This window comes from Lepidothrix coronata, unplaced genomic scaffold, assembly GCF_001604755.1.
Source record: "Lepidothrix coronata isolate B3197 unplaced genomic scaffold, Lepidothrix_coronata-1.0 Scaffold206, whole genome shotgun sequence".
In the NCBI taxonomy this organism is placed as follows: domain Eukaryota; kingdom Metazoa; phylum Chordata; class Aves; order Passeriformes; family Pipridae; genus Lepidothrix; species Lepidothrix coronata.
Genome location: NW_016690386.1, coordinates 628,881 through 647,923, shown reverse-complemented (window position 1 = coordinate 647,923; position 19,043 = coordinate 628,881). Strand labels below are relative to the sequence as shown.

At 38.1% G+C, this 19,043-nt stretch overlaps 1 protein-coding gene across 1 annotated transcript in view; it reads left to right on the top strand.

Annotated features, from left to right (window-relative positions):
- The window catches only part of TRHDE (thyrotropin releasing hormone degrading enzyme), a 202,912-nt gene that overhangs the window by 122,263 nt on the left and 61,606 nt on the right, over nucleotides 1-19,043 (top strand). The window contains exons 8-9 of the mRNA XM_017832814.1: nucleotides 11,803-11,868; nucleotides 14,097-14,284. Coding sequence (XP_017688303.1) covers nucleotides 11,803-11,868; nucleotides 14,097-14,284 — 254 coding nt within the window. The remainder of the gene's footprint in view (nucleotides 1-11,802; nucleotides 11,869-14,096; nucleotides 14,285-19,043) is intronic.

Genomic DNA, 19,043 nt, shown 5'->3' with positions numbered 1-19,043 from the left:
TAAGAGACATCATTAGAGATGTCTTTCACGAGTTTTCTGTAAAAACATAAAAGATCTGTAAAAACAAATGAACAAAAAATCAGGCACCTTAGGATCACAGTCAGTGAAGCAATGAGCTGTGATGCTGTCCTCAGATCAACAGCGCACATGGAACTACCTGAAGTCTTCCTTTTCTCAGTGGGAGGATGTAACTTTTGCCACCAGGCAGGAGTATCTTTACAGCTAGAGTACCTCTGGTGTCACAGCTGGTGCATTTACTAGATGTTGAATACTTTTCAGTTGATTCTGCACCCATCTCCTCTTGTTTAGAAGAGCACGGAGTGCTCAGTGAACATCAGAGTATCACCATGGACGTTCTGGTTATTAACTGTCCTTAAGTTAGTTGCTACTAATCCCTTTATATTTTAAACTGTTTCACTTCTACGAACAGTTGTTGAGAACTTGAGCACATTAAAAGCAGGACATAACAAGTCATAGGAAATCTCATAGGAGCCGACATCACTGTTTTCTAAACTGCTTACCATAGAAGATTGTTAACATCTTTCACCTTTTCTGGCCCCTCAGCATTTCTTATGTTTCTAATTTACATCACTCTTGATTTTAGTTAACATTTGTTAAAGGAATTCACTGTTATGGACTGAATTCCCGTAGCTTTTTCCACCTTGACTTACATAGGTCACTAAAAGACAGTAGGTCAGTCTCTTGTGTAAGAAATTTCTATGAGTTGCAGTGTCACAATATTTTTTTTCTTTGAAAAGTATTAAAGATGTGTAGCATACTAAGGGCCAGACTTGGATATCACTCCAAAAATGGAAGTTCTTCCTCTAGCTCTGAGAGTATTTGAGTATACTGTGTGTATAGCAAAATACTATTGCTTAAAGGAAAAATATGATTGAAAGTGCATAATTTAAATGTACAGTTATTGAGAAATGCTAAAGTTAATTTTATCTTTCCATTCTTTTCTTTTCTATGTGCACCTTAGCCAGGATTTTTAATTATGCAAGTGCCTAGTGTTTTCTACACAGGAGAGTGTCTAATTCAGTTCACAAGGTAGATCATCCTAACTGAATTGTCCTTCTGTTCAATAGTTTTGTAACCCCAGTTCTTAACTGCTACATAAAATTTTCTTAAATGTTATCCAGTGTGGTATCAGAGTGCATCACCAATAGTTAATGAACAGAAGACATAAACCTCATAGGGAGGGAAGGCGTGGTCCAAGCCTCATTTTATAAATGGAGATCTACGCACACAGAAATGTAAGTTAAAATTTATACATTTGTGGAGTATGCAATACTCCCACGTGTCTTAGTACTTCTAGATCATAAGAGTTTATGTGTTCAAAGCATAGCTTCCACTGGCTTCATTGTCAACTGTGAGCACACAGCGTGGCTGCAGCTCAACCTGCAGAGGCACCAAGGTGGGCCTCCAGAAAATGTTGATAATTCAATTAATGTTGCTTTAAACAAATCAATGACAATAGAGTGCCTGTACATTTGAGGGGAAATTAGACAAATGTGAGTAAAAGAAAAAGATCCATGAAATTTGGATATCTATTTTGAAACACAAGAAGATGTTCTGTTAAAGTGTTTAACATTATAAACCATTTCAGGTATTCAGAACAGACCTCACATCAGGTTCAGTCACAGAGTCTAACTCTGCTAGAAATCAGACCACAGTGTTTTCCTGAAATGTATTTTTTTACCTGGTGCGCAAGAAGCCAATCCACAGACAAGAGCTGAGGTATTTGATTTATCTACAGTTCTACAGTTTATCTATTATCTAACTGGAAGTCGAACATCAACAGGGCTGAATGTAATGCACTCACAATTAGAGCAGCCATCATGAGTGCTGGTGGTTTTTGCCCTATATAACATAGCTGCTGCTGTGCAAAGGCAGCTTTTCTCTAAAATGGTGCATTAGCAGAATATTCCTGTTTGGTTACATTAACTCCTTTCCATTCCTTTCTACTCTACTTTGTGTTTGGAGCAGGCAATTTTCTTCCCCAACTGTCAGGGATTGCCAAAAGAAGGGAGACATGGGCTCTTTGCTTTCTGCTTCAGGGCCAGGATCTCTCTCTGAGTTTAAGCATGTTTGAGCTGTTGATGCAGAGAGAGAAGGACTGTGTAGCTGCTGAGTTACCTAAAATTGATCAGTGCCATGAAAAATCATGTTCCTGAAACAAGATCACTTTCCTTCTGACCTTTAGAGCTGTGCTCCAGTGAATGGGGACAGCAGAGCTTTTCAAAGGAAACAGTGACAAAAAAGGGTAAAATGTAATATTTTTCAGTCCTGCCTGGTATTGACTGAAATTTTGGAGAAGAATTCAATCTGAGGTGGACTTTTTGAAAGTAGGATTTCAGGTCAAATTGCACTTTGGCCATATTGGAGGTCCCAGCAGGATGAGTTATAAAGAGTGGTAATGGTAGCTGCTGCTGAACCTCAAAGCTAGTGGTGTCCCCAGTGCCCACATTCAGAGTGAGGTTACAGATGGCGTTGCCTTCATTAGGAGGAAGTCATGATGTTCTTCAGCTAGGATAAAATTATTGTGTTGCTAGAGCTTCTTACAAAAAGAAAAACAATTAGTACACGCTACATGTAAACAAAGTTTGTTTTCTCAGAACAGGATTGCCCTTTATGGCAATGTTAGAATCAGTCATATTACAGATACTATATAGGTATTCACTTGGTGTGCCTCCAGTGAGCTTCTATTTTGTTGCATGTGAAATTCAGTTATGACTATTTTCTCCTTCATTTTTATTATAGGAATTATTAAGAATAAGAATGATAGGTATGAATCTTCAGATGTCAGTGGGCTGAGCAGCTATTAAAGAAAATGTTTTCTTTTGGAATAAAATTATACTGTTTTCCTGATAGGAGCTCAGTGCCAAGCTTGCCGCTGTTGCTATGAGCTCAGTGGACTTCATAGGTCACTGGAAGTAACACATTTTGTGTGCAATACTGCCACTCTTATGCAATCAAAATTTCCATTAGCTCTTCAGAAGTCAGTGGGTATTTTCAGCACAAGTATTGCAGGATTGAACTCCCAGTTAACACATAATACACATCTAAAATGAAATAAACCTACTTCAGTTTAGCCTAGTAGAGGACATTCAGAAAAAAAGCTGAATCCCTGCTGGACAAAACATGTTGTTGTGAAAACTTCCTCCTCCTCCTCCTTTTTCTTCTCTTTCCTTCCTCCTCCCTTCTCCTCTTCCCCTTTCTCTTCCTTTTCCTTTCTCTATATACATTTAAAGCTCAGTTAGTGTAGCTAGGTAGACACAGTAGCATATAGCAAGATGTAAGGGCTAATGAAGGTGTCTTCATTTTGCAAAATGGAAAAAAAAAAGTGCAGCTCTAGGGACTGTATTGTATGAAGGTGTTTGCACCATGAGAAACATTTGCTCACTTGATACCAACAACAAATAACTTATAAGCAAAATCAGAGCTTTGCTCTTTCCACTTCTCTATTTGTTATTCACTGTTACTGTACAAATGTTGCAAGTCAACACAGTGACATGCAAATCATACTACAAAAAGTTTTCTCAGTGGATTTATGGTGACCTTTTAATAGTAAGTAGCATTAATTTCTTTCCAAGACTGGGGCTTCTATAGAGAAAAATATTACAGAAAAGTGCAACAGAGATTTTTTGCCTGGTTAGCAATACCTGGTCATAGTTCAAGTTAATGCAGAGAAGTGAGCAGCCAAACTATCACAATTAGCGGGTGCCATCCAAATGTCTCTGGAAAACATTCCATCATTTTTTTGTGTACACTAAGACTATATTTATTGAGCAATGTGTGGTTTTAGGTTGAAGTGTATTATACAACCAAACAAGGCAGAACTAAAATGAATTTACGAATTCAGTCAAATATATGCAGTTTAATTTCAGAGAGTGCTTTATTTCTGTAAGATTTGTCCTTAGCTCAGTAGTTTAGTACTATTACCAAATAATACAACAAATACATTTTTCTTTAAAGCCAAGCTTAACATACTAGCAGGTGTCTCACTGCACAGCAGATACCATCAGACTCTGCTATGCACTGACTCTTCAGTCCTTCTAATTGTTCTCTTTAGACTTCACTTGGAAACTGCTTTGCCAACAGACTTCAACTGCTGTTACTACGTTTTAAAATGGAACCTCCTCCCTCTTCATGTTAGTAGCTATAAGGTGAAGCTGAATTATACAAGGGAAATAAACCTCTCAATTTAATTTGTCTGATATTTTAATAAGGATTCTCAGCAAAGCAGGATATATTTTAGAGTAGCTGGAAATTTGCCTGAATACAAATTTTGATTCTGTTTTAGATATTCTATTCAGATTGGTTTCACTGATTTGCTCTGCAGAAGATTATTAATTGCAAAATTGAGTTCCTTACAGTCATTTGAAGTTTTCTTTTCTTGGAATTAAAATGACAGAGCCATGTTGATTTAGTTGGCTTTCTTCTGATTTACAGTACTGGTCTCTTATCAACAAGAAGTGGGTAGAGCAAAGAAAACAATCCCGTTGATTTAACGATGGCTCTTGCCTCCTTTCTCTTACTAGTTTCTCACTGCGGATGGAACAGATCTTCTCTGGGTCCTCTAAATGAATACTATACTTCCAATACCATGGATGAGATACTCTCAACATTTCCCTATTTCTTCTCCCAATGAAATCAATGTTAAAAATCTCATTCACCCATATAATGCCAGAAATTTTAGTTCTGCTGATCTTATTATTTTTATAGCAAATGAAAGTATCATGAATTACAAAGGAAAAAGGACAAAGTAAAATACAATAATTATGTGGCCCATTCAGCATCATTGGCTCCAGAGAAAATGAAGATTTATTTCCATGTGCGGTTCCAGGTTCACTCTTCCTGATTAGTAGTTTTAGACTGCTGTTTGGATATAATGATTTAATTGCAGATATGACATGTTGACAGTGGATATTTTCCAGTTGCTGCTGATTGTGAGCATTATATCACTGTTGTGTGTGAAAAAAGTCTAAATATACTTTTTGAAAATGAAGGACTGGAATTTCAGCTGATGCGCAGTGATAGGATTCCACTGAATTCCTTCCCTAGGATTTTGAGTGTCGACTGAGATAGTAACCCTAAGAGAAGGCAAAACACAGATGAAGTGAACTCTTGCATGACAACTCTGAAGTATGTTTTACACCTCTCAGGCTTTTTTTTAAGTTCTTTTTACCTATTTGTGAGTTTGAACTAGAAGTTAGCTAAGAAGTTCCTGATAGGGGACATTTTAAACAGGGTTACACAGAAGTTCATTCAAAGCAGAAGAAGGTAGGAATTGTAATTGGATTAGTTAAACATCATTGTAGCCCCATGTGGGCACTTTCAAAACAGAAGTTAAATGTAATTTCTCTTTCTTTGATTCATGACAGTGTTTCATTGTGACTTGAAGTTTCTGAGTTTAGTATACTTCAATTCTGAATGCAGAATCCACACATGAGTTTTAATGAAAGTTAACGAATTCAGTGTGAAAATTAGCTTATTGATGAGAAACAACACCATTAACCATTACTTAAACATTTGAAAAGAACATTTGTGCATCACTTTTAGAGAAATGCATTTCAACATAAAATTTTTGTTTCCCTTAAATGTGATACATTGATATCTTTCTCTTAGCTGTCTTCTGAAATCACCACTGTATATGTTTCTGTCTAGTCTCTCCATAATACTTGGCCCATACTTGGACTGGACACTGGCTTAGGAAACCACCATTCTGTTTTCCTCAGTGTTGCCTCCAGCTGCTCGTTCCCATCCATGCATGACCACCCAGCAACACTTCATTTATACCAGTGGAAGAGTTTGTAGTCCTCCTTGGTAAAGGAAGGAAAAGTGTCCTGAGTGCGGAATGTTAGCTTTACTTCCTATACAGGCCATTTCAGAGATCTAGTTTGCAAAGTAGCATCACAAGCAGGGGGATAGGGCCAAGGAGCATCAGAGGCTGTGGAAAGTACTTAGTCTGACTGTACCACTGAAATATCATCAAACTGTAGCTCTGGGAAGATACAGGAGTGTATTTGATGCTGTGTCTGTATAGAAAACAGATGTGATAATTTTAGTACTAGGTAAGGACTATCTACATAATTGTGCTTACTATCTGCAGGCGTGACTTTATACTCCTTGTGTGCTTGCTGTTTCAATATCATTTTGATGCTGTTTTTTGTTATTGTAGGTTGAAATGCTTTTCTAGTTAGTTAAATTCTTAGCTTCTGAATAACTTAATTTTTTGTAGTAGGAACACATTTCAATGCAATAGTAGAAGTATAGGAAGAATATTAACATTTTTGATAGTCTGGTAGAACTCTGGCAGAAGTATATTCTATGACTCTAATGTATTCTGTAGGTGGGCAGTTTTTACAAGACTGCCTGGAAGCAGTTTTGAGCACTTTTACTAAAACTATGTAGAAAGTGAAGCACTTGTTTGGCTTACTTGACCTGGAAAAATCTGTTTCCAAGGTTTTTCTTAGCTGGCATTGCAGCAGTGCTTTGATAAGTGGTCTGATCACAAGTGTTTTTTTCAGTTTGGAGGTAGCTCTGCAACTTGACTCACTGGTACAAATTAATTCTTGACACAAATAGAGTTAACCCCCATCTAATTTGCCTTTCACAATGCTTGCCATGACCAATAAGGTGAATTTACCTACTCTTTATTTATATTACCTACTCTGCTGCTTGCCTGACTGCCCAGCCAGGAAGGTGATCACTTCTCTTCCTTAAGGCAATTTCTCAAGGATTAGTCTGTTGTACAGCTGCAAAATACTGTTAAACCTAGTTGACTATTTTAGCTTTCCTATTCAGTAGTCTTCCTCTCTTATGGGAATATTCACTGCTTTGTAGCTTGCTGGTAGCACTTTACCATTGATTCTCACCCTTCCTTGTTTGTCACTCACCTTTGCAAACATATGCAGTATCTTCCTCCTCTGACCCTTGCCCAAACTTTTTTATTTGAATGTTAGGCAATGTCAAGGTAATATGCAATAGCAGCTTTGATGTTAGTAGTGTGAAGGAAGGGAGGAAAAAGGTGGCATGTTATAGTCAGTGAGTCAGCATCTGTCAGTGTGTGGTGGCTTAGGTATACAAATTTCTAGGAAAACAAACATACTGGATTTGATATCGGGAGCCTTAGAGCCTGGTTTCCACCTGAACTAATTGTTTTTATTTGTAGCTTTAAATCTTTGGTGATATACAGCAGTCATGTATAAAACCATTCAACAAGAACATATTGTAGGCTGAAGGGAGGAAGATGTGTACCGAGGAGTAGAAATGAAATATACAAAAGGGAGGTAGAGGCAAGTCTGCTGAGTCCTGAGTCCTGAGAAAGGAGGAACACAGCCACAATAATTTGAGGCCAAAATAGTTTGCTACTTTTTCCTCACTTATATAGATAGTGGAATTTCCCAGTTACCTTTAGGAGAAAAGTTATTCAGTGCCCATCTGTTGCAGATCTCAGCACCACTCATGAAAGTCAGGACAGGAGCTGTTCCTTCAGCCAACCAATCAACTTTATGCAGATTAACTGAGAAAGGAGTTTGGTCCTAGAATTGATATTTCAGTTCCTGGTTATAGATCTAAATTCTCCTCTGAAAGTAAGATGCATGTTTGGAGACTTGTTCCCCCTTTACAGCTGTTTAACCTCTTGGCATTTATCAGTCACTACCTTTTATTAGTTGTGAGCATTATCATATTTGGATGGTGGGGAGGTTCAGTTTTTTGAAACGAAGAGGCTCAGTTCCTAGCTAATATTGCAAATTAATACTGCAAACATATGAAAGACTTTTTAATCTCCTTTTCTTAAAAAAACTAATACAATAAAAGGCCTGCAAGCTTAATCAATACAGTATTACTTAAAACATCTTTCAAAATTCTTTAGCACTTTTGACTATATTTGTATGACTGTTCAAACTATCTGCTTCAGATTTCAAGTAATAATTTCAAAAGCATTAAGCCTTTTAATTTTTTTTGTGGGGGTATTAAGATTATTCTTTGATGACATATTATACTACAATCTAAATCTTTTTGGATTTCTTAAAAGAACTTATATTTTGGTTGTGCAGTAAATGGACTTTGTTTTCATGGTGTGACAGATTCAGGATATTTATTTATTTGCTTGTTTGTTTGATGTTAGAAATTGCTAAAACACATGTCAGAAAACCGCATTGTCTGATTAAATTTTTTTATTGATAGAGGTGAATGGATCATATTCCAGTACTCGTTTTGGCAAAGAGTGGCTTCATATTTTAATGCCAGGAAGTTAGGAAGAATATTACAAGTGGATGCTTACTGAAAATGTAAACCCAAATGATCATTTTCGTGTGTGTGTTTGATTAATTTTCATGTTGAGTGGTGCTGCACTAGGGTCTTTCTACTTTCCCCATGACAAAAAAGAAATTTAGGGGCAGCATTACAGTGAAGGAGAAAGGAAGAGTTGTAGGAGAGCACTCTTGAATCTTGAATTGTTAAGATTTTCATGCCATCTTTTGTGCTTACACATACTGTACGGTTATAGCTGAAAGGAAGGTGGCTAATGTGTATCTTCATGCTCCAGCATACTCCAGTTGATGGAATAGCTTTTGTAGGTGATAGACGTACATGTTTATGATGGGAAGCAGCCTTGCAACCAGATGGTTTTGGGCATATGTGTTTATAAATAAGTAGCTTTAAGTCACTTTGCCTCCTTTGGAGCTGTGCTGAGCACAGCTGAGATTCAGACAGCTGTGTTTTCAATGTCATCTCCCTTTTCTGTTCTGTGGCTTGCATCTCTCTTCTGTTTGCTTTGGTTTTTCTGTTGAATGTATGGGCAAAGGGGTGGTTAATACTCCTGCCCTGGAGAATTACTGTGAATGAGAGTGTATATTCTGCCTCTTTGTAAGCTACTTAAGACTTAGATATGGGTCTCCCGGAGGAAAAATGCATTATATTCCTGCTTGTTCTATCCTTAGAACAGACAAGCGGGGTGTGTACACATCTTTGGCTCCTGTTTTACTACTTCCTGACATGTATTGGATGCTGATACATGTAAGCCTCTTATCTTCTTTTTTAAGTTGAGTACTGTCCATGGAAGATACTTCAAGAGAGGTTGATAATCTGGTAATGAAAGTTCAGGCTGGATCATAGAGACCCTAACTATCTTTGGAGTCAGCAGCTGGGGAGGTGGTAACAAAGTGGAACTTTACAGCAGAGCTGGAGGTGGTTGGATCTGGCAGTGTTCAGTATCAAACCAAGCTCTCTGAGGGAGACACATTCAATACAGATCTGTAAAAGCATGGATGGCTTGTGTTGAGTGAAGTAGGGAACAGTACTGCACTATGTCTTTTAGTGCCAGAACTAGGAAGCAGCAGATAAAACCAGCAGACGGGCAGGTGTTTGAAAGAGGAACCTTGACACAACAGATCACCAAAGTGGGAAATGCTTTTTCGTAAGATGTTGCAAATGCTAAACACTTATATAGGTTCAGAAGGCAGCCAACCAAATTCACGGAAGATAACTATTAAATACAAGGATACTAATCTGCTCAGGACTTCTTGTGCCATGAAGTGCTGGATGATGGAAGAGCATTCTGCTGTATGCTTTTCCAGTTTTATACCCTTTCCAGGTGCCTGCTACTGGTTATTGTTGAAAACAGGATATATGAGGATATTTCATGGGCTCTGCTTCAGAAGCCTTTTGCCTGTAGAAAGTGCACTAAGATTTGGGATTGCATTGTAGATTTACTACTGAAAGCCTGTGTCACTTAGGACTGGTTTTTGTGTAGTATGCTTTTGATAGCAGTCCTAGTTTGATGCTATATTTAAGGTCTTGATGAAATTTTCATAAAATAATGAAAAAATTGGTGATTACCTGTATGGTACCAGGACTGTACTTGGATGTTGTGTTTCTCATTGTATTTTCTTATTTCATTGTAAAGGTTAGGATTCCTTTTGTTTTCCTTTGTGAGATAAACATGTTATATTGGAGGATAATAAATTTTTAACTGACTGACAAGCCACATTTAAACCTCCCAATCTGTGTATTGGGAGGAAAAAAACCGATCTAAACAAAACCCAACAAAAGGACGGAAGTATTTAGTTTCTTTGCAGTCTTCCTGAAAGCAAAATGCAAAAATCAAATAAAATGTCCAATGGTAGATTGGTAAACATGGAGTCCTCAAGTGTTCCACCCATTTTATTTTGCTCTGCAACAATTCTGAAAGCATCTCTCAGATGGAACAATATATGCAGCATTTTCTTGTACTGCTTAGAATGCGGATTGTATATTTGTTGTTATTTATTTACCTTGTCCCACTTTTGTTTATTCCTATTTTAGCTTTCTAATTTGCAATTCAACTTCTTTAGCTTTGGAAGTTATTAAATATTTCACTGTGCCTTAAGTGATTCTGTATTTTTAGACAAAATGGAAGCACCGAGTGCTATAGATGCAGACTATATAATACTGTCTTTTTTCCGAGTTAGTCTCATGACATTGTTAAGGCTCAGCGCTGCATTTACAGAGCCAGTGTTCTCATTTAGCCTTCCTAGTTTGTGATTAAATGGGAGTTGCTGCCTGTCTTACTATGAGTTGGCTGACAAAAGCTAAATCTGTCACAGGTGCTACAATTTGTGTATCAGAAAATTTGTTTTCCAAATACTAATTATTCCCAAAATATCTTACTTCACACAAAGCACAGATAACACAGTCAGCAGATTTGTCCCAGTTTTATCATTGTGCTTTAAATTAGGGTTTGTCTTCTAGGGCTTGTAAAGTGAAGATGGTAGAAATTCAAATGCAGGAGAACCAATTGATTTACAACCTCTGATGTGCTTCTGCACTTAATTCTTCCAATCAAAATGCTTGAAATGTATGTTATTCAAATAATCACTGCTAAATTTCACTACTGTAACTAATTGAACTGTTGTCTAGGGACATAGGATAGTGGGAAAAAACAGTGTTGTCTCTTGAGAAGTCATTTAATATAGGAAGTGTTTTATGTCTGAAAGACCTAGACCTAAGCTGGTCATATGCTTAAACTATTAATTTGGGAAGTTACTTTAATATGATGGAAGCTTATCAGGAATTATCTTTCTGGTGGTTATGGGAGAAGAATGGACCCTCAGTTATTGAGACTGTGGTGGAATAAGTGGAAGCGTTCAGTTTATACCCTCCTCAGATTCTGTCATGTATGGAGTGAAAACACACATATAGGTACCTGTGCTCAACACTGAGTTGGGTTCCTGTCACCTGTCCTCCACTGCTCCTTGTCATGGTGAGTCTTTGTGATAACCCATTACAGCCCCAGTTGCCAGTATGGTGTATTTTGACATTGAAGGGCCAGGATCTCCCTAGATAGGAGTTTGTAGTTCAGATAGATAGGCTGTTTTCAGTTAAATCTTTTGTAATGAATCCAACAGTTATCTGAGTGAGTAAATTTTTGACACTAGATGCAGAATGACCTGCTAAAATGGCAATTGGAACTGGGTTTCAGCAGCTTTTCCTTTCATTGCTGAGAATTACCTAGGAATCCCTTCTAAGATTAGACATCTATCTTAAATATATATTCAAAATATTTAGTTTATAGATTGACCTACACAGAAAAGAACATTGAATATTGTAAATGAAATTTTTAGCAACAATTTTTGCATTGCAAACTAGCTTAAGAAACTGTTTATTCCCTTAGGATGAACATATTGTATATTTCTAGATTTCTAACAAATGCAAACATTGATGGGATTTAACTTCTAATAGCAGTGATTCACAGCTCTAGCTGTTTGGCTTGTGTATAGTAATACTGCTTTGTATTTTATTTTATTTCTGTAGGACTATTTAACCATTCACAAGTATGGCAATGCAGCCAGAAATGATCTCTGGAACACATTGTCAAAGGTAAAATGCTTTAATCTATTGCACTAAGGGATAAGCAGGAATTTACTGTGCTACTTTTCTTGGTGAGGTTAGAAGTGAATAGTGCATATTGAGATCTTCAAACCCCAGAATAAATACAAAAATTGATGCCAAGAAATTCCATTTGAGTTAGCCTAGTAGCAATATTAAAATATGGTTTTTTTCAGCATTTCTATTCTTTGTTATGTTAGAATATATTTTTTGCATGTGCTATGTCACTGATGTGTAGTGAAAGATACTTCATAGAATCTGCTGTCATTGACTTCAGTGGCAGCATGCTGAGGCCCATACGCTGTAAAAAACTTGGCTTGTGTTTCTAGAACCTGGTCTGGGGATTGATAAGGAAAGAGTATAAGTTTCATAAAGTGAGCCAAGCATGCCTGAATTTCTTCCCTACATGGCTAATCTGAGCTGGTACATTTAGAGAGTTTTGGCATAAGTACCAGCCCAAGCCATACAGAACATGGCAATCTAGTTGTAACTATTGACATCAAAGATAGATTTCAGCTGGAGGTCAAGACATCTGCGTTTGTCTAGACAAGCAGGTATGTACATGTAAGGTAGGTGTCCAAGCTCCAGTTGTTCTGAGTGAGTCTTAAGTTGCCCATTCATAGACTTCTAATAGTGTTTACCTTAGTTTATCCTGCCTGACTTCCAGCTGCCACATGATATAAGCATGTCCATTATAGGTTACACCAGTTCTGAAAGAATGTGTTGAGTATTTTAGGACATGTCGTTTGATACTTGGTGAATAGGAACAACTGGAGTCCCAGAAATCTAGTCAATATAGTCAGCACAGCATAGAGAGCAATTCAGTTGACTAGCCATTATATGATTATTTTATAAAGAGCCTGAACTTCTGACTGTTGACTAGGGACTTGAGATAGTTGCTCAAATATAGGCAGCTAGGGCCAGAATAGGTGCAGTAGGATGTTCAAGACGTTAAGGTGTGTCTAATAGATTTAACATAATTGTTAAATTATGTTGTATGATATATGGAGAAGTCTGTGCTCTTCTGAAGGGGCAGGTAAAGGTCAAATGACATTAATGACATACATGTGGGCAACTGAACCAAGTCCTATGTCTGTACTGACTGCTAATGAATTGAGGCATGTAATATACAGTCAGGCTTTTAAATCTGTGTCTTAATCTGAAGCTGAATGCCACTGCAAAAGTCTTTCTTGCTTCTCACCTGGTCCTTTTCTCTGTTAAAGCCTTTGGGGCAGTTCTGGGTGATGGAAGGTCAGAGGGATGTATGTAGTCTTGAGAGAACCGCAGAACACACAGCTAATAAAGTAGAACAAAAATGAGACTGTATTTTGGTCCGTAACCACTATGGCTATACCGTATGCTCATATCTATTGTTACAACTAATTCTGTTTGCCTCAGCTGCAAATCTGTTTGTTGTCAGCCACTTTGTTCCAATTGCAGCTTCGGTTCTGAAGACATCTTCTGCTTGTATTCATCAGAGGTTGCTCGGTCTGTGATCTCGGACTGTGTTTGACAGCTAGGAACATTTCCGTCACTGAAGAACAAATGATGCCTGTCATTCTCCTCATGCCAAGTCTCATCTCCCATGAGACTTGGTAGTATCTCTTTGTATTTCAGCTGAAACAGCATTTTTATTGACATATGGAATCAAATATGAACACATTAATCCTCCATGTATTATGACAGGTGCAGTTTATGAAGCAGCAGGGGTTATCTTGGAATATATAGCCTCACTTTGGACATAAGGGACAATATTTTCAAATAACTAGTCATTTGATTTTCAGAGCAGAGGAGCTCTGTTAATTTAGAGCCCTTCAAATGTGCCTTGTTGGAGGTGCCCTAGATCAACTAACACTTTTTTAACCTTAGCTGGTCAAGAATATATTTTGGAGACAGCCATCCAGTATTTCTGTGGCTGTTGTTAAAATCCTGTAAAGCAGGTGCCTGAGTGATGTGGGAAGCATGATTTTCTGACTGTCACTCTCCTCTCTGTTAAGATTACTCAACATTTATCTTTAAAAGTACGGAGGCTTTTGGTTCAGTTATGTAGTCTGTGTATTGGGTGTAAACGTGCATGTGTGTCTTGCACACACATGTGATGGTTATTTCAACCTCCCAAACTAGTTATGATCTCCAGGACCAAAAAAAAAAAATAAAAATTTTACATGTTGGGTGATGATACTGCTTCAATGTATTGAAACTTTTCTTTTTCCTTCAAGGCTTTAAAAAGGGTTGGAAAATCGGTAAATATCCAAGAAGTAATGGATCAATGGACACTACAGATGGGTTATCCTGTTATCACTATCTTGGGAAATGAAACTACAGACAACATCATAGTCATCTCCCAAGAGCGTTTTGTTTATGATAGTGATGCTAAACCCAAGGATCCTTCTCGTGGAGACAACAGGTACTTATATTTCTCAATATCTTTCAAGAAGTTGTTATAGTTTAAGTAAGTGCTTTATGTGAAGATGGCCCTTTAGAAATCTGAGCTTTGCTTGGTATCAATAGCATGTGGTGACCCTTCTGTTTGAACTGTAAAGCTGAGGCTAGTTAAAAGAATTGAAAAAAATTCTCCATTTGCATCCTGACAGTTCCTGTGACAGCGTCTTTCATCACACATCTGTTTCCTCTCCTTTTCTTTTGATTTTGTCACACTCCATGAAGTAATTTGTAATGTGGTTGTAAGGTCTGATACTTCTTTTTAAGAAATTGTTTGGAGTGAACCTCTCCATGCTAATACATTGATTAGGCAGATGTAAATGCGTGTCAGATACATACTTTGCTTGACTTGGGAAACAGTCAGGAGCTGAACTGGACCTCTGTGCAAGGCAGGGGGTTTCATTTTTGAAGCCAGTTGAACTGGTCCTATGGGAACTGTAACATTGGCTGAAATCGGCATCTCTGCCTCTACCCTTTTTCCACTTATATTGGTTTTTTCCTGCTCCCAGCTGACTCCACACACTTCCTTCATTCCAGAGACAAGCTGACATTCCTGGCTGATCCTGGAGAATCCTCATTGTTTAAAGCAGTTTTGGCATCGTATTTTAAGGCCGAGAATATAGAGCTTATGATAGAGAATTGCAAGATAGCCTTTGAAGTTTCTGTGTTGACCTGTTCATGTTGGTGGGAAAGAGGACACACTGTCAACCTGAAATACTCTGTTCGTCCAGTAGATTTAAATTATTAAAATTTAATATGAAATTTTGGTTGACGTGTCTGGAGCTTGTAGAACATTCCTGTTGAGGAAGGCCTAAAATTATAGTTACATTTATTGGAAAGTGTTTAGAAGTTCATTATCCTTTTTTAGAACACGAATATTATGGAACTCAAACATGACACAGAAAAAACAGTTGTTTTTCTGGCTGTATTGGAGCAAACTAAGAGGGTATTAAACATCTGTTTAAGTTCTGGGCTGAAATGATTTCCTTTTTGAAAAAGAGATAAAACAACTGAAGGTGGAGTGTTGGAAGTGTTCATGACTCACTGTTCAGTGCAGCAGGAGAGAGATTCTCCCTTATTCACCTGAGAATTTTTTTTGTCCAAGTGTATATATGCGTAATGTAATGTGAGTGAATTTTACTACTCAGAAGAACAAAGATTATTAGTTTTTTGATTGACTAAAACAGATATGTTAAGCCTTTTAAGTATTGCAGAGACTTTCTTAAATAGATTTTCTAGGTATTCAGTATTGATTGAAATAACTTCTGCTGTATTTCATGTGTAAAGACTACTGGGTGTGTAAATGATATCAGGAGTGATGTGATGGTTTGACCTGGCCGGATGCCAAGTGCCCACCAAAGCCGCTCTATCACTCCCCTTCTCAGCTGAGCTGAGAAAGACTCGTGGATCGAGATAAGCACAGGGAGAGATCACTCACCAGTTATTGTTACAGGCAAAACAGACTTGACTTGGGGGAAAAAAAAGTAAAATTATTGCCAATCAAATCAGAGAAGGGTACCGTATAAATACAATGAAATCTTAAAATACCTTCCCCTCAACTCTTCCTCTTTCCAGGCTTAACTTCACTTCTGATTTTCTCTACCTCCTTACCCCAGAAGTTCAGGGTAATGGGAATGGGGCCTGCAGTCAGTTCATCACTCATTGTCTCTGCTGCTCCTTCCTCCTCAAGTGGAGGGCTTGTGACACTCTTCCCCTGCTTCAGCATGGGGTCCCTCTCATGGGAGACAGTCCTCCATGAACTTCTCCAGTATGAAGCATTCCCTTGAGCTGCAGTTCTTCACAAACTGATCCAGCATGGATTCCTCTCACAGGATGCAGTCCTTCAGGATCACACTACTGCAGCATGGATCCCCTGTGGAGTCACAAGTCCTGTCAGCAAACCTGATCCAGTGTGGAGTCCTTTCTCCAGGGGGGCCACAGGTCCTGCCAGGAGCCTACTCCATCCTGAGCTTCCCATGAGATCACAATCTCCTTTGGGCACCCACCTGCTCCAGGGGTGGGGTCCCCTACAGGATGCAGGTGGATCTCTGCTCCACTGTGGACCTCCATGGGTTGCATGTCTCACCATGGTCTGCACCATGGACTGCAGGGGAACCTCTGCTCTGGCACTTGGAGCACCTCCTCCCACTCCTTCTCCACTGACCTCAATGTCTGCAGGGCTGTTCCTCTCACATATTCTCTTTTCTTCAACTGCTCTTTCCCAGCAGTATTTTCCCCATGTTACCCCAGAAGCACTACCACTGTCACTTATGTGCTTGACCTTGGCCAGCACTGGGTTGATCTTGGAGCTGGCTGGCACTGGCTCTGTTGAACATGGGGGAAGCTTCTGGCAGCTTCTCACAGAAGCCACCCCGGTAACACTCCTGCTACCAAAACCTTGCCATGCTAACTCAGTACAAGTGAGAATTAGATTTAGTTTTATTTTCATACATGACATTAATTCATAATTTAAACTGTATCTTGTGATATGTGGAACAGTATTATTCTACACCAGCAGGGCCAGTTCTGCTGGGTTTCTTAGGAGATTTTGTCCACAGATTTTATCACAATTATCATTTCTAAATATTGGAAATAAGATTTAGTGCTATGGAAAGCACGAAGAAAGATACCAACATGAGCCCTGCCAGGAATTTAGTGTCCTAACAGGCAGTACAGCACATATGTGTATCTCCTTTGGCAAGTCTCTTTGCCCTTCTTTTCCTTCTTTGGATTTGTTTTTTTTTCTTTGCTTCCATGTCCTTTTAACCACAAATGAGAAGGCCTTTGCCCAAGGAAAGCTCTACAGATGAATTGTTTACTCCAGCCAGTTAGAAGACAAAGTTAATTTGCCGCTTCCCAGTTGAAGTTATTTGAAAGTCATATTATGTATGACATAATATGACATACAAAAGAACAGGAACCATATACATTTAGCAAAAGGTGAAACTTACCTATGCCATTCACCTTTCAAAAAACATCCATCAACTTACAATAAAGTCTTATGACTTAGTTATAAATCGGTGCCTGGAGTGTTATAAAACTGACCATGCAATTTGTTCATGCACTGTCCACAGGAACATGTGGCTAGATATGTGCAATGGCTCTGTGTCGTTAATGTCCTTTCATATCGACATATTAAGTAAAAAGCAAGACTGACATACTGAAAATAAACTTAATCTTTTAGCCAGCAATGACCTAGATATTTTTCAGGGGTTTTTTTGTGTGATATGTTTTTTTCCCCCCACTGGAGAAGTCACTATTGCTTCAGTTACTGTGAAAGCAGTAGACAGGGAAAATCACATTACTGTGTGGCCATTTGATAATTCATGATGCATTACTCTACCTTGGTTTTTAACATCGAAAGAGCTGAGCTTTGTATGACATGATACAGCTTTTCTACAGGTACACCAAGAGGAGTGATAACTGGAATGGAAAGAGCACATTGAGGGACATTAAGCACTAGTGGGTTTGCTGATGTTTGATGATGAGATATATCTATCTATCTGTATATCTATATATCTATATATCTCATCAACATGCAGTCTTTGGAGGTGTTACGTATCAGTGGCCTCATTCACAGTCCAATAAAGTTGGTACTTATTTCCCCTGAATGACCTATGAATTTAGGTGTTATACACGTGGCTTCCTGGGGAGCCATAGTAGGCATTATAAATAATGGGGAGCAAATATTGTTTATGCCACATTTGAGGTCATGGTCTTGCAGGGCAGGCAACATTGGCTTCCTTAGGGTAGTTTAACTGTGGATAAATTTTGATGATCATTTTAAACACCATAAAGAGTAGAGCTGCACAAAACACAGAAAAATGTACAGGTCCAGGCTTTTCCAGGAGTTTATCATTTAAACAGACAATACGGTTTGCACTGGAAGGCTCCAGGGAAGGCTCTTAAAGCATCCATCTGCCATATAGTCTTTAGTTATCCAGAGGTGGGGCTGTAGTTTGGTATGGCACAGCAATAAATGTCAATTCTATTGCCTTCAAAATGATGAGGAGTTTAAATTTCTGGTTCAGATGCTCTCTAGGCAAATTTAACTTTGCCTTACTGTAGAAAGAGTCACTTTGGAGTAGGTCTTTCAGATGTATCTACTGCATAAGAAATGTAAATAGTCAACCAAGTATTTCAGAACCATTCTAGTTTTATAAAATGTCTGTGCTTTTCTTTATGCTGTGTATTTATGCAGCAATTAACTGTTAAAAATGGAAGTGAAGCTGCATATGTAATTTTTCTCTCTGAAACCATATAGAGGAATACAGAAACGGCAAGCAGATTTTTTAAGTGATAAATGGTAAAAGTAAAAGTTGTTGATACCTTTGGCAGTGGTTGATGCCTAGTCTATTATTGTAAGTATCTTTAATTCTTCTACAGAAGAGAATGATTACATATGGTTGATTTTCCAATCTCATGTATATTTGGGCTCCATGTCTTTATACCTGCAAAAAAAAGTGTTTCAACAGCCATACATATATAAACTGTGATTTAACTCTGTACATAGAATTGACTGTAGGGCATGCTAAACTCTAATATTTGACCTGAAATTATAGAAGGTATACAATTTCACTTCTTTGCAAACTGAACACAGATTTTGCTTGACACTTACATGGTCACATCCATAGTTCTCATTTTATGAGAAAATAAAACTAACAGTGACAGACACTGTTTCTAGAAATGTCATTCCTTAGAATGGCCAAAATCACCAGCCTTGA